This window comes from Taudactylus pleione, unplaced genomic scaffold (genome assembly GCF_031769625.1).
Source record: "Taudactylus pleione unplaced genomic scaffold, aTauple2 ptg000043l, whole genome shotgun sequence".
Classification (NCBI taxonomy): domain Eukaryota; kingdom Metazoa; phylum Chordata; class Amphibia; order Anura; family Myobatrachidae; genus Taudactylus; species Taudactylus pleione.
In genome coordinates this window covers 9,155,521-9,172,081 of record NW_028284445.1, presented here as the reverse complement: position 1 = coordinate 9,172,081, position 16,561 = coordinate 9,155,521, and the positions used below count along the sequence as shown (strand labels likewise).

The 16,561-nt window shown below is 43.2% G+C and overlaps 1 protein-coding gene across 7 annotated transcripts in view; it reads left to right on the top strand.

The window, feature by feature from the left end:
• The window catches only part of FRY (FRY microtubule binding protein), a 345,271-nt gene that overhangs the window by 270,579 nt on the left and 58,131 nt on the right, over positions 1 to 16,561 (top strand). For all 7 annotated transcript variants that reach the window (XM_088460246.1, XM_088460245.1, XM_088460242.1 and 4 more), the window contains exons 39-44: positions 3,558 to 3,743; positions 4,518 to 4,716; positions 10,225 to 10,346; positions 13,154 to 13,341; positions 13,915 to 14,009; positions 15,904 to 16,511. In XM_088460246.1, the coding sequence (XP_088316372.1) occupies positions 3,558 to 3,743; positions 4,518 to 4,716; positions 10,225 to 10,346; positions 13,154 to 13,341; positions 13,915 to 14,009; positions 15,904 to 16,511 (1,398 nt within the window). The remainder of the gene's footprint in view (positions 1 to 3,557; positions 3,744 to 4,517; positions 4,717 to 10,224; positions 10,347 to 13,153; positions 13,342 to 13,914; positions 14,010 to 15,903; positions 16,512 to 16,561) is intronic.

Below are 16,561 nucleotides of genomic sequence, written 5' to 3'. Positions count from 1 at the left end.
CATCTGTTAGTACCGCGCTAAGCCGGCAAACAGCTGCGCGGCCGGTACTTTTCTTGTAGTTCTCCTCGCCTTCCCAGGGGGGTGCGAGAAGAAATCCTTTAGCCCGTCCAAACAGCGCGGTGAATTGAATAGCTGCGGGAGCTCCCTCCCGCGGCTATTCATCATCACATTGAATTGAATTCCCCCCTGTGACGGAAAAAGAAGTGTCCTAATGCTACAAGATAATAGCAACCAGGTGAGGTAGCTCTCAATTTAGAAATATATCAATGTATGTGCTATTATGTAGAATAAGAAAATGCATATATGTATGACCTAAAGTGGGTGCTATTATCATGTAGCGTTAGCACCACCAAAAGCAGGGACGTTATGGCGGGGCTGGTGGCTTAACAATATGTTTGCAAATTTCTGTACTGAGATCTTTGCAACGACTATTTTTATATAGGATACAAATCTCTTTACTGGCCTATGTGCAGAGTGCTGGGGGAATGTTTGTTGTCTTTTTTCTTGTCTAGATTATCCCTACCCTTACATGCATCTGTAAAGGGCTTATAAATTTATTTGAGCAACCACCATTTTTTGAGTATAATTTATTAAAAATATCTGTACTGGTCTGGAATGGGTCGTGGGTGTGTCGGCCGACTGCAGTGCTCATTGGCAGAGTGCGGATGGAGATGGGACAGGTCTTTTGCACCCAGCATGAGGCTGGTCCAAATACTAATGATGGTGGCTCTCGATGTAAGAAAAGAGGGTGAGATAGACTACATAATATTTAGTATACACAGGGCGGATTCTCACATCACCATGATGTAGTAGCAGGCAGCTGCAGCTATACGCAAATGTGGCCATCAGAATCAGCCCCATAATATTTATATATTCATACTTTTCTGCTGTAACCCCAAACACCCTATCCACTTGCCTAGCCCTATGTGTGTTTTTTTTCCCATATTCATTCCATTTTTATTTTGCTTATTCACATACAAATGATAATGGAAACAGGTAACAATAAATGCAAATACCTAAAAAATAAAACCACTGGAAGTCAGTAAAAAGAAACATTATAAAAAATAATTTCAGTGTTGTAAAAATATTGCCTTATTACTAACTATTATAAGGGATTTATAGCTGATTCACTTTGTAAATATCACTGCTGAATGTCCGGGGCATGCTCTCATACCTCTGCTCTTATAGGTGGAGACAGTCACGCTGTAGTGCACAAGGCAAAGTGCCTGTGAATGTGAGACTGCACCCAGCTGTTCCCAGCGGCAGCCGCTAGGGATGGGCAGATCGATACACCTCACTGAGTTGAGCCTCATGGCTCAACTCAGTGAAGTGTCTCGAGACACGGCTCTTTAGATAGAGCAGCGCTGGAGTCAGGGGAGCCAGCGACTCAGAGTGAGTCGCTGACAGCTCCGCCCCCCGCAGCCCAGCTCAAGCCTCTGCACTGACTCGGGAGAGTCAGTGCACTGCCCTGAGCCCTGGCAGTAGCTGCACGACTCACAGTGAGTCGCTGACAGCTCCGCCCCCTACACTACTGATCTGACACAGTGGAGAAGTATGATAAGGTCGGATCAGCAGTGTAGGGGGCGGAGCTGCCATTCACTAGCTCCCACTGGCAGAGAGGCTAGGGGAGGTGACAGAGAGGCTAGGGGAGGTGACAGAGAGGCTAGGGGAGGTGACAGAGAGGCTAGGGGAGGTGACAGAGAGGCTAGGGGAGGTGGGTGTCTTGGCTCACCAAACACTGAGTGACTCGAATCATTCACTCATCTGAATGATTCGAGTCAGTGTGTTGAGACACTCACTCACTAGCCATCTCTAGCAGCCGCGGTCCGGAGGTGCTGTAGCACAATGACAAGCGGCTGGTCGGACTGCTTGTCATTGTGCAGTGGTGGGACGCAGCGGGCCAAGAAGGATTGGCTCGCGGGCCATATTTTGCCCACCCCTTCACTATACTGAATGGACAAGACAAAGCCTTCAGGAAGTGGACAGCGGGACCGACTGGTAACAGTGCCGTCATTGGCGCCGGCCGGCCCACGCTGTGGGATTCCCGAGCACCACCAGTCCCGACGGGTGGCACTTGAGCCACTGACAACCCTAGGAGAGGAGGCCGACTTGGAGCAGCCGGGTAGCTACTTCTTCCTGTCTCCTGGCCAACAAGCGGTCCCAAAGCTGTAAAATTGTAACGGCCCGGGGGGCAGTTGGCACCCTGCCCCCCCAGCCCAGGCCGCCACTGCCCTTTACTGTACCTGTCCTCACAGAATTGGGTGACTGATCTGTATGTTGAGGTTTCTTTTCTGTGTAAATAACATGCTAGTAGTGATATATTTAATACCAACCTTCACACCTAGGGGGTCTATGTACTAAAGTTTGATGAGAGATAAAATTGTGCGAGAAAAAGTATTAACCAATCATCTCCTGTTGTTCTTCAAACACAGCTTGTTAAATGTAAGTTAGAAGCTGATTGGTTAGTGCTTTCTCTCTCACAATTTTCTCTCTCTCCAGTCTTTAATACCCCCCCACAAAATTGAACAAGTATCTTCATACCTCACTCCTATAAATCAACACTTACCTCTATCTATTTCTTTGTTCACGTGTCCTATTGTTTATTATCCTTGCATCTTACTAGTGCAGATTATAGGATGAAGTAACAAATACACCTGGGAATGAAATCTTACCCTAGTCTTTACAGCTGACCATAATTTGTGGTTTCGGACTAATAGGATTTTATTTATTGTTTTTGCAACAGCTACACTGTTAAAGAAAAGATGATCTGCCTCAGTCATTATAGGCGGTCCAGTAGTTGTATATGGGATCATTATAAAACCCTTTTGTTGGAAGAGAAAGCAACTAGTGTTTGATCACTGATGACATTTTAATGCATTTAGAACAAGTGGTCAACCCAGCACATGGACATCTTATGTGACATCTAGGCTCTGAGTGCAGAACATGGCTCATTCTTGCTGTCGTGTTTGCAGACATGGATGTTGGAGCTTGTAACACAGCTCCACAGCACTGAGGTCATGGGTTCGATTCCCACTATGGCCATAACTGTGTGGAGTTTGTATATTCTCCCTGTGCTTGCGTGGGTTTCCTCCGGGTACTCAGGTTTCCTCCCACAGTCCAAAAATATACTGGTAGGTTAATTGGCTCCCCACACAAATTGACCCCAGTGTCTATGTGTGTGCATGTGGTAGGGAATATAGATTGTAAGCTCCACTGGGGCAGGGACAGATGTGAATGGTAAGATATTCTCTGTAAAGTGCTGCGGAATATGTGTGCGCTATATAAATAACTGTTAATAAATAAATAACACAGCATGTGTGCAAACTATAATCCATGCACTGTTCTTTCTCTGTCATGTGTCGCTCTCAATGACCTTTGTTTGTTCCATGACTCTTCTACAATCTGTATGAGCACTATACAAACTTTGGGCAAAGGATATATAAAAGGTAGTATATAGTAAAAATATAAGTATTGTTTATAATCGTAAGATGATGTCATGGATATGACATAAGATGATGTGTATTTGTTTACAACTCCATCATATTTGTCTGACTTAGGTTTGGACCATTACCGACCGGAGGTTTTTGAACACAGCAGACGGCTTCTCCTGCACCTTCTGATCGCTCTGTCCTGTAACAGCAATTTCTCTGCCATAGCTTCTGTCCTCCTCCATGCACGAGAAGTGAACGAAGCCAAAACACTGACTGTGCAGTCGTCCTGCCCATCGGAATACCCCTACGCAGGTACTTAGGCTCCTTGGTAAATAGAGTTGGTTTGTGGCCAGCTTAAACAATGGCCAGAAACTGGGGTGGGGGCCCCTTATACAGTAAACACCTGTACTAGCGAATCAGTGCAAACTTTCTCCATGGCCAGCGATACTGCGCAGCACAGTTGTCAGACACATAAAGGGGCCCATTTATTAATGTTCGCATTTTGCAATGCGATCAGGGCATGCAGTACCGCCCATGATCGCATTGCAAAATGCGATCATAGCGGCGCAATGTATGATCCGGCACATGCGGACTGCACATGAGCGGCGCCCATATCTTCAGATGGCGTCAGCTGCTGGGGCCAATATCGGGAGTGCTTTGCATTCCCGATATTGATACATTTCGCAGCATTGCATCCCCCATAGAAACCTATAGGGGAGGCGGCTGCCAGCGGCAATGGAGGGATCGCTGTACATATCGGAGATACCTGTTGCTGTCCCTCCTTCATACATCCGGGGGATACTTAGTATTTGAGGTAAACCCCCAAAAACTGGTGTTTTCTGGGAATTTACCTCAAATTCCCTTTGATAAATGGGCCCCAAAGCCAGCTAAATTATACAGACCCAGTTGCATAACATTATACAGTGATTTAAATCATAATGTATAGACTGAATGCACAGACTGACACATCCGTATCTTACAAACAAACGGAGCAAAACACCTGCCCGGGATGAGGCATCAGAAACGCCTGTGTGCGTGCTGCAGAGAGAGACTTGATTGAGCGCATTCCTGTTTTATCTGATTCAGGAGGCTTTGACTTTCTGTGGGAGCACCAGTCGTCTCCAGTGCCAGACTCCGGCCTGAGCTCCAGCTCAACCTCCTCCAGTATCAGTCTGGGAGGAAGTAGCGGGAACATCCCACAGATCAGCCAGGAGATTGAGGATGTTGAAACGTCAGCTGAGACAGATGAAAAAGCCAACAAGTTAATTGAATTTCTGACCACCAGGTGAGCGACGTGGAAGGAGCAGACTAGTTGTAGATAAACACATTTTTGATGGGTCTGGTGCGATAGGAAATCAGTGTTATCGGAGCTTGTGTAACTATGAGCAGCACTGTGTTCTGTTTGTTCCAATTCAGTTTTGAAAGTTAAGTGAAAGAAGATTTATTATCGTGGTAAAATCTGATTGCTTAGAACAGGAGTATTCAACATGCAGCCCTGCGACTGCTGTGGAACTATACATCCCAGCATGCCCTGCCATAGCTTTGCTATTAGGGCATGCTAAAACTGTGACAGAGCATGCTGGGATGTGTAGTTCCACAGCATTTGAAGTAACGCAAGTTCAATAGCTCTGGTTTAGAAGATATAATTTACGAACAAGACCCATAAGATGAAAAGATCTTTATTGAGTCTGGAAAAAGATGCAGAAGAAATCTGAACATTTAGGGGGGTATTCAATTATCCTCAGGGGTTACCCTGTGACTAATTGCCGGCCATGGCGCAGGGAAAAGGCTGTTCATTAAATAGCCTTTTTACCATGCCGAAAACCCGGGACTCACGCTCGGAAACACACTGATTCCACGTACACTGTGTTTTTCCCCGCGTGCGAGCCCTATTTGGTGTTTTATTTCCGTGGACTTTACCTCGCAGCTACATGAGCTGCAAGGTTCAGTCTGACTACGGGGACTCGCGAGCGGGGTAAACCCTTGAATACCCCCCTATGGGACTGATTCTGTTATACGTGAATTAAGACCCCCAAAATCACGCACCACAAGCTTTTATTCTGTTCAATTAGAAAATGGTGTCTTGAATGGGGCAATCGCAGTGGCCCGCAGCTCCAAAGTTGGTAATAACTTTTTTTAAAAAGTGTATTTTAATGCAAAAATATTTGACTATACATTTGTATCATCCCTCCTCATGAATAATAATGTATTTAAATAATAAAGTATGGGCAATAAAGATCATTCAGGTTTCATGTAATGTTAACTGAAAAGCTATGATGATAATTTCCCCGATCTTTCATGCACATCACATAGCTAGCACAGAACTAATGGGTGATTGCAGCAATTTGTCATTTATAATTGTTCCGATTATATTTGGCAAAATATGAAGTGATATCTGTGGATTATTGACGCGCAAGGTCACAGCGCAAATCTCGTAGGTAATGACAGTAAGTTAGACCACGATAAACAACATAGAGAGCGTATGAAGCCTTCAGGACAGATAGAGGGAAGCCTGGATGCTGCTCTGTGATCACAGAGTTAAAACATATGTGAATCAGACAAGTAAAAGGAATGAACATTTATAAAATGTGCATTAGCGCTGGTCCATTTCATTTCAGGGTCAGCAACACCAGAAATATTATAAGGGTTGTGCACATACCTGGTGGCAAATTGTGAATACTGGTCTTTACAGGGGCAGGTGGGGAACAGACGGTCAGTGCAGCAGAAGGTGGTATTCATGGGCTGAGTGACCCCTAAGCAATCTGCTTGCTTCCCGTTATTGCAGGGAAGACTGCCCACTCTTAGAACTGCTTCCATGCGATCACTGTAATAACCAGCTTTAGGTGCATATTTAATTAGCTGCTATAAGCCGTTTTCCGTGAAAAGTTTTCGCCGGTGACGTCATTTCGCCAGGCAAAAACTTATCCCCATATTCAATTCCATTGACTTTTTAAAGTTAGGGGGCAAACTTAAAAACTAGCGAAATAGACTCCAGGGGGGCCCCCAGGTATGCCCCAGGTGTTTTTAAGATTGCAGGTGGTTGCGGCAGGTGGATTTTTTAAAAGTTTTTTTTAAAACTTCACTTTAGTAACTTTAAAATAAGTTTGCACCCATTTTCATGTATCCCAAATTTGCTGGGACTAGTTATTTTCTCCAAAAAAACCTCCTAAATGCTATTTTTCACCACTTGTGCAAAGACACAAATTAGAAGCTATTGAGAGCATTTAAGTACCCCAAATACCTTCAGCAGGGCTATTCGGGGGTATCCATAGTGATTCCCAATGTTAGTGCATCTTTTGGGGGGTGTCAGGCTGATTTCCCCAAATTTGACAGCACTTTTTAGACTGTTTGAGTTTCGCCGGGCCACGTTTTCATGTCCTTTGGAATTGAATAGGGCGAAAAGTAGCCGCGCGCACGAGAAGTATTTTCTCCAAAAACAGGCGATGTAGGCGGAAAGTCCGGAAGGCGAAACTTATCCTACTTTTCGCGGCTAATTGAATATGCCCCTTAGTCGTTTACTACAAGCTATGGACTTTATTTTGATGTGGATGCGTTCCATTCAGCCGATATAGTCTTCATACTTCCTAATGCAAGAAAACCACCTATGTGTACTTAAAATCCATCCATGTGGAAACCGATCCCGCCCACTGTTTTTTCAACCATTATCATTAGTATCTGGACTTGCACCAGTTCCATGCTGCGTATAATGGATCCATTGAAACAGGTGTCCAATATCCGCCCACATGCCACGATCAACCATGGAAGCTGGCAGACATGAATACGACACTCCCACAAGACAGAACAGTTCTGTGCACTTGCATGGTTAACACCCATTTAACGAATAGTGCGCACCGTCTGCACTGGCGAACTTCGTCCATGTGCGCGCAACTGATATAATTAGTTCTTGTTCTCATTCCCTAGCTGCCATGGGGCTACGTTTGTGCCCAGTGTGAATTATTATAGGATCAACATATTAAAGCAACATTCCCACATAGATAAAAAAAAAATTAATAGCAGTTTAAGTACCTTATTAGCATGTATTTGATTTCTCATAGCTAACCTCCTACAAATCATTATCTACTTTTCAAAATATTTGTGTTTGGCAAACAAAAAAGGTTGCCAGACACAGTCAGTCTGCTACACAGACACAAGCTCACAGCTCTCAGCAAGTCATGTTGTAGCAGAAAGGGGGAATAGGCAAATGTCACAGTATAGACAGAGCTCAGTGGGATTCCAAAGCCTCTCTGCTCACTCCATCATAACCCATGTGACTGTGATTACCTTAGAATCATTAGTAGAAGCCTGGAGGTAACGTGGTAAATACCAGTATTCTCCTTATAGTGTACCTCCGTGAACCGCAACAGTGCAATAAAATAAAAAGTTATACAAAGCTGTTGTTTCCCCACTGAGGTGATAATAGCAGTGGGCGTAGTAAGTGGAATGTCTTCCCTGTACATATCTTGTGTGAATATCTGGAACCACACAGGAATAAAAAGAAAACAATACATTTGATATGTTCTCGAGCAGACAGAGAATTGTACATCCAAAAGTCAGATTGTCTTGCCCTTGGACGAGTTTACAAAAGGATAATAGATAGCAATAATAAGCTTCACATCAAGGGATAAAGCGTGGCAATCACTATGGCAGACTGAGAGCTGGTGAGTCCAAAAATAACATGATGTGGAGAGAAATAATGAAGGCCTGTCACACACAGTCGTTTTGTCTGGCTGCTTATTTAGGTTCTTGTACGTTCTCTTTTTGCACAGCATAACATGCAATGTAAGCACTAAGGAGTCTCTTTACTAAGATGGGAGTTCTATTAAGAAGTGATGTTGCCCATAGCAACCAATCAGATTCCAGGTATTATCTTCTAGAAGGTGCTAGATAAATGAGAAGTAGAATCTGATTGGTTGCTATGGGCAACATCACTTCTTAAATAGAACTCCCATCTTAGTAAATTTGCCCCTAAGTGTCTTTCATATTCTGATGCGCTGTATGATGTTGATAAACACAAATAATAAGCATAAAGTTGCTAATTTAAAAAAAAAAATTCTGCTTCTTTTTCAGAGTGGCTGGGATGTATTAAGCTGAAAATGCAGTAAAACCCCAGAAACTGGGGTTTTACCGCATTTTTCATATGTACTAAGCTGTAGAATGCGATGCATTCCAGTGCTTCGATCCGGTGGGCGTTACCCAATAGAAGCCTATGGGCTTCTTACCGGGAAGCTTTCTCTGAGAGGGATCCGACCATCACCCCCTCCCCTCCTTCTGCGCGTGAGCGGTATGTACCCAAAGAGAGCCGGGATGTACCGCATTGCGGATGTGATGCTTAGTACATCCCGCCCAATGTCCTTGTGGTGATGTCTTACAGATTCCCAGGAGTTCAGTGGAACTATTGCAACAAAAATTATAGTGAATTGCCATTTATCAGCATATCCACGTGATTAGGACAATATATAAGAAAACATATCAAACATACATAAATCCTAAAATACAGATACCAGAGTGCCTACCAGGAATATGATGTAATAAAGCTTCCAGTCCATGCAAACACCACTGCAGTTGATCAGGTCCTGGTTAGTAGCAGTAATAGGACACTAATCAGACAGCACTGGATCTGGCAACCGACCCTTCACCAACACGTGTCATCCTGCTCTAGGTCTTTGATTTATTATTATTCATACTGTATTAGCTCCCATTTCATAAGTATCTTTGCATACAAATGCTATTTTTGAATTTTCAAGAACATGATATTCTAATAAAGACTAGGGACAGGATGTACTAAGTATTGCTTCCATGATGCGGTACCCCCTGACTTCAGGTACATACCGCCATTCATTACCGCGGTATGTACCAAGAATTTCGCAAAGGACAACACTCCCGACAAGAGCTGTCCTTTGCGATGCTGCCGGGCATGCGCAGAAGGACACCGGTGATCCCTCCCAGCCTGGAGCATCCCGATAAGAAGCCCATAGGCTTCTATGGGGTAACGCCACCTGAAGGTGGTGTTACCTATCGGGACAAAGTACCGGAATGCATTGCTTAGTACATTCTGGAAGTACGGTAAAACCCCTGAAAACTGTTTTTTCATGGATTTTAATGCATTTTTACCTTTAGTACATCCCGCCCTGGGTTCTTTTGTAAATGTAAACTGATATTTATTTGTATGACATTATATGATGACACTTTGCTTTCTGAAAAATGCTTCTAATACCACTTTCACACAGAAAGAAGCCAAAATCACGGCTTTTACCCGCCATTTGATGCACAGGTTTTTTTTGCCAGTCCCAGTCTGTACCCACCTTCACACAGAAAAGCACACTCCCGGGTCAAGCATTTGGACCCGGTAACTTTCTGATCAACCTGTTATTTCTTCTGTGTGAAAGGGTCACCCCGGGTGGCAATTCCTGGGAATTTTGACCCAGGTTGAACCTTACACACAGAAAAAGGACCCATGTTGATCAGCAAATTACTCCAAATGCTTGACCTGATAATTTCCTTTTCTGTGTGTAAAGGTCAGCTCCTTGGGTATGATATTACAAGCAAATGGTTCAACACTGCCATCTGCTGCATCGTTTATGTAGTACTGGACTTTGTTTTCCTTTGAGTGCTGTTTGTTGTAGCAAAAAAAACAACATAATAAAATGGAATTATTATTGCCTGTCTTTAGTGCACTGCTGTGCAATAATGTAGGGACAAATTGTACATATATGTCATCTTACCAGTATAGAAACTGCAATTTACTGCAATTCAAATGTAATAAAATTCTGCAAACGTGTTCTAATGGTTTCAGAGCCTTTGGGCCGCTGTGGTGCCATGAAGATATCACACCCAAAAACCAGAATTCCAGGAGTGCGGATCAGCTCACCAACTTCATGCGGCACGTGGTGTCCGTGTTTAAGGACTCGAAGTCGGGTAATGTCTTTCCTCATAAATACACAGAGTAGTTCTTTCATACAGAGATATCTACTGTATGAACAACAGTGGAAGGGACTATTAGCGATATGGCCTGAAGAAACCAATCAGGTGTTTGCTTTTATTTTCCAAACTGCGCTATATTCCGATTGGTTGCTTTGGTTAACACTACTTTTTGTGCACTAGTCTGGTTTGGAGAATGTAGACTGATCTGTGACGTCACCAAGGGGGTGTTTTGTCTCTCTGTTATCACGGGGTGACAACTGTATTGCGTCTCTGATTTGTCACTGCTGTTTGTTAGTTCCCTGTAGTATGTCTTCCTCTCCTGTAATGATATATGTTACTACACTTCATCCCTCTATTAATAGGGCAGTGACTGGCAGCTGCCTGCATGATTTGGGAGTTAGTTATGCACATGCTGTATGAATAGCACGGTGACCTGCTATGATCCAGCATTCCTCCCTGCCCTGTACAGCTTCACTCCTGGCAGTGACCGCACTGTTTATTGGCTGCTCTTGCAGTTGTAGAAGCGGTCTGAAATGTGAAGCGGATTTGCATTGTATATGAGTTATGTGTGTAGTGTGTGGTGCTGGCAGGTCGTACTGTGGCTTTGGGTATTCGGACCATGAAACTACAAGGACATTTTCACCCCGTGTCGGCCGTGTGAAGTGGGGGGATGTCAGTTTGGATGAGAAGAGAAGCAGCAGCCATATTTGTGAGAAAGTGGAGAAGCTTAAACTCTTGAGAGAGAGAGAAATAAAGGGAAATGATCGTCAGCGATAGCTAAAGACATTCTCTCATAGTTAGGAGGAAGAGAGAAGAGACTTTGGGGGAGATGTATTGAGCCTCCTAAAGATAAAATGCTAAGAAGTTAGCCATACAGATGTGCCCACATACATCTATCCTCTGTGCGCTACGAGTCGTATTACACATAACCCGTGAGCGCCGTGTGACTCCGTAGCGCTGAGCGTCTTTTCATGCGACTTTTTCCCTTCAATTGTGTTTTAATTCGCACAGTGAATAGGAAGGACGCACAAAAAGCTTCTGTTGATTAAAATGATGTGTGGCATGCCTGTATTCTCTGTGCGACTGCGGGTGTATCTGCATGCGAAATGCTTGATAGACTGTGACACTGTAAAGTAGCATTTCGCATGCAGTTGCAGCCGCAGAACATAGGCATGTCTCATACAAAAAGACGCTCGGTGCTACCGAGTCACACCGCAGCATGGCGCGACCAGAAGGACTGTTCAGCACACAAGCAGGCTATATGTACAGTATGTGGACACATCTGTAGCAAAATAAATGATAGGTAGAAGCTGATTGGTAGATATGGGCAGAGACAAATAAAACTCAATACAACTAATAAGATACTTCATAATTTTCAAGTACTCTAGAGTCTACACCAGTGGTGTCAAACTCTGGCCCTCCAGCTGCTGTGGGACTACATATCCCAGCATGCCCTGTCACAGTTTTAGCATGCCCTAATAGCAAAACTTTGGCAGTGCATGCTGGGATGTGTAGTTCAACTGCAGCTGAAGGGCCGAGTTTGACACCACTGGTCTAGACCCACTTAAGACCAGTGCACTATTCTGCTACTATGTTATCATGTTAGTCCCATGATTGTGACAGTGGGCACAGTACAGGTATCAGTGTGTAGTTATTGAGAGCACAATATGTGTATGCAGCGCGTATGCAGTTATTGGAGGTACAGTGCTAGAGTCACTGCTTGGACATCTTAGCACTGGAATAAGCAAACATTTTGGCTAGTACAGGTATGATCACTGAGGACTGCTACTAAAACCAATATGGATGTACCTGCTGGCATAAGCAGTAGTGGACAATACATAACTGCATATGTCTATCATGTGTTGGATTCTTCACCCACTAACAGAGAACAGAGCTGGGATGATAGCACCTCACCAGTGCCTATTTATGGCTGCTCCAATAGCTGTACACGTGTGTGCTGGTCTGTATGTCTATGTGGGTGGGTGTGGGTGTACATCTGTGCATTCCTGTTTTTATGTTTGTTTAGGTAGGTTGGCATGTGCATGAGGCTGTATATCACATATTGACATAGGGCAACATATTGTAATTGTTTTATTTTTTTTTATCTTTGAAAAACAGTTGAACCAGTAAAATGAATTATTTATTATTGTGTATTATAAATCTGATTTACACATGGAATGACCATTATTTACCCTAGATGGAGCATTAAAAATTATCAGAGTAGTAGAAAGATTCAAAGGTAAAGAACACAAAAATGGATAACATGATATTACAGATGTGTCCTCATACATCTAGCCTCAATACGCCAAGCAGCACAACCTGTCTGGCGTGAGTGAGCCGTACTACTCTGCTAGCGTTAGGCATATTTGTTTTACCAAAAATCCAGCCACGTCGCAATGCGATGTGACTAGGATGCACCAGCAGACTGTGCTGATTAATGTGACACTTGTATATCTGTCTGCTTCTGAGTCTGTATATGAAGCACAACGGAACATGGAATGACAAAAGCTGCGGCCGCTACATTGTAGCACTACGTATACAGATTGAGACTTGGGTGCACACAGATATACAAGTGTCACATATCAAATTAATCAGCACAGTCTGCTGGTGCGTCCTAGTTGCATCGCATTGCGCCTTGGATGGATTTTCCGTGACGCCCAGCGCTAGCAGTCTCTCACAGGACCTGGTGCACAAAGAGAGGTTTTTTTAGTGCAACTGCAGCAAAGATGTATAAGAACGTATCTGTATATGATACTCCTTTTTTTATTTTTTAAATGAGAATTTTTGTTCTTCTACCACAGGATTCCACTTGGAGCAGCACCTCAGTGAGGTGGCTCTGCAGACCGCTCTTGCCAGCTCTTCCAGACATTATGCAGGTCGGTCCTTCCAGATCCTCAGAGCTCTGAAGCAGCCTCTCTCCGCCCATGCCTTGTCTGACCTCCTCTCTAGGTTGGTGGAGGTTATAGGAGAATATGGAGATGAAATTCAGGTATGACCTATAACACTCTTATTGCAGTGCTATTGCTTGTACTGTAGTCAGATGTGTCGCTGCAATGATAAATATACAGATAACCTTCATAATCACAAGATCACTTGAGGGAGTGAGGCATAAACAGTATATTGAAAGTAGATGCTTTTGCACAGGTGTGGTGCTTGAGTTCAGTGATCTGTCATCATCTCGTCATGTATAAAAGTGCTGAGAGGCCCAGTTGCCCAATATTTTATGTTCCATGGATGGAGAAAGAAAACTGGGAAATAGACAGGGTGAGTAAATGTTAGGGAATGGAGATACAATGAATGATGTTTCACAAGGGTCAGTGGCTAAGGTAATGCTGAGTAAGAGACATTATTAAGCAGGGGCAACTAAGGTGAGCTCAGGGAGGACAGAAACCTCCCGTGGAGAAGAAGGGCTACAAAATCTATTAATACCTTTCCTTTACAGTAAGGGATGCATTATTCTAATGCGTACGAGCATTGAAGTCATAACTCAATCCACAGTTTATTCAGTTATAATTTGAAGGCACCAGTTGTGTATTATAAGTTTTATTTGTTTCCTTCCCAGGGCTATGTTATGGAAGTTCTTCTTACGCTGGAATCGGCAGTGGATAATTTATCTGACTGCTTAAAGAACAGCGATCTGCTGGCTGTCCTGTCCCGGTACGTGTTCCTATAGATACTGTGCCACATTGACTGCGCGTTTCAGCGTTTTACTGCACATCGATCTTACACTGTTTCTTTACAAAGAATGTTTATTATTTATTGCTCTATAGATATTGGCTTATCAAATATAAATAAGTCCAAAAACCTGGAGCTAATGGCAATAACCATGAATAGCATTGTGACCCATAGCAACTAATCCAATGCCATATTTTAATTTTTTTTTCACAATAATTTTTATTTAATTTTAATACGGCTTCCCTTCCTTCTCCCTTTTTATTTTTTCTTCTGAAATGCCATATTTTTAACAGTTTAGTCAGACTATTCAAAGTTAATATTCTAATGATCGCTACAGGTTACAGCGCATATTCGATTTGAGACATTTTACTAAACAAGTCTCTTTCCTAATTGCATATTCCTAATTATGTCAGTAGTGCCCTGTAAGGAATACAAAGTATGTCTTTATAGTGTGGAAGAAAACAGAACACCCGGTAGGCCTTGGCTGGGAATCCAACTCTGGACCTCAGTGTTGCACTGTGCCTCCATGCTGCCCATAGTGCTATGTTACTTTTTATTCTTGCAACACCACTTTAGTTTATCCCCGGTATCTACTGTGTTATACAACTCCAAGACCAGAATAATAAATACATCATATCATGTAGCCACAATATGAGACATCTTAATAGCTCTGGCATATATAGTTCTACTGTCATGTATATTATACAGCCTTGGTGTCAGGTCATGCACTTTAGAACTGTATAATATGCTAGATACTGGTCATATATAACATGGGTGGCAAGACGTCACGTCGATCACAGAGGCATATGTAGTCACCCTCTATCTGCACCCACACTGCTGTAGGACCTGAGCAGATGCGGAGCACCCAGAGCAAGTACTTTAGGCACCAGCGGCACAGCCAAATCCACACAGAACTAGGCCCGTCATGAGCACAGATGAATGAATCTCAGCCATTGAAGGGGCAGCCTGGTGACAGTGTAGCTCCTCCCTGAATTATGATGTCATATCTCAGACCCAAGCACACAAGCAGGAAAGAGCAGTACCAGCTTCAGGTATCATCTCCAGATGCCTGCCAATTCTGTTAAAGGTGATTGTTTCCACTTGATTTAAGTGCCTGCAAGGGGGCAGTTAGGAGGGTGTCATATAGACGTATAATATACTGGACATAGGGACACAATCAAAGGAGTGTTGCATGACCAAAATGATCATTGTATTGTCAAGTTAGGCAAGGCATACATTTGGGGGGAAGGAGGCTGTAGACATTGCTCTTATCTTGTTTTCTTTTAAAATAGATATCAGTAGGTAATGTTCCCTAAATGTCTTACATTTTACATTGCCCAAGATTTTTTGAAATGAATACCTCAAACATTCTTGATCAGCTTTGCTAGCGAATGGGTTTTCCTGTGGCCTAATGCTTAGTAATGTGTCCATTAGTTTGACACATGTCTAATAAATGCACCAGATATGGAGTAAGCATGAGAATTAGTGATGATAAACAGTATAGTGCATTTCCTTAATGCAAGGCAAGACGGATGACCGGGTATTACATCACTTAATGGCAATTTTTTGTTTTAGTAAATGTAAAACTTAGCAGAAAGCTGGTTCTGCTGTCCCGTCAAGATGTCATTTTCATTTCACTGCTATTATGAATGACAGAAAACATTCTTATTACAACATTAAAACATAAATGATGCTTGTCTCTATTATAAAATAATTTTGTCTTTTCTTTTTATTATATTCAGACAGATGTAAGATCTGTCCCAAATATAACAGAGACCACTGCAAACATTCTCAACACATGCAGAATTGTGCCCTTGTGTATTACATGGGACAGAAAAGAATCATTCTTTGTAAATTGCGTTTTTATCTTTTCCAGGTCATCGTCTCCTGACTTGTCCTCCAATACAAAGTTAACAGCAAATAGAAAAAGCACCGGGCAGCTCAACATTAATTCTGGGGTGATTGGCGTAAATACTGCCACTGCCGAACGTAGCCGACACCAGAGGAGTTTCTCCGTTCCTAAAAAATTTGGTGTGGTGGACAAGTCCTCCGATCCTCCACGCAGTGCCACCCTGGACAGGATTCAAGCTTGCACTCAACAGGGATTCTCTCCAAAAACCAGGAGTTCATCTTCACTGAAGGACAACATCACAGATCCTTCTCACATAAATAATCCAACCAACCTTCTGGCCACCATATTCTGGGTCGCAGTAGCACTAATGGAATCAGACTTTGAATTTGAATATCTAATGGCGCTGAGATTGCTGAACAAACTCTTGACTCATTTACCGCTGGACAAATCTGAAAACCGAGAGAAGCTGGAGAAGCTGCAAGGGCAGCTGAAATGGGCAGATTTTTCTGGGCTGCAGCAACTTCTCCTTAAAGGGTTCACATCTCTCACAACAACGGATCTGACACTTCACCTCTTCAGTGCACTCACTCCTGTTTCTCGTGTCTCCATGGTGGACTCATCACAAATCATAGGTAAATTTGTTTTTGTGTCTCTTTCATAGCATGCTTTCTCTTCTTCTTTC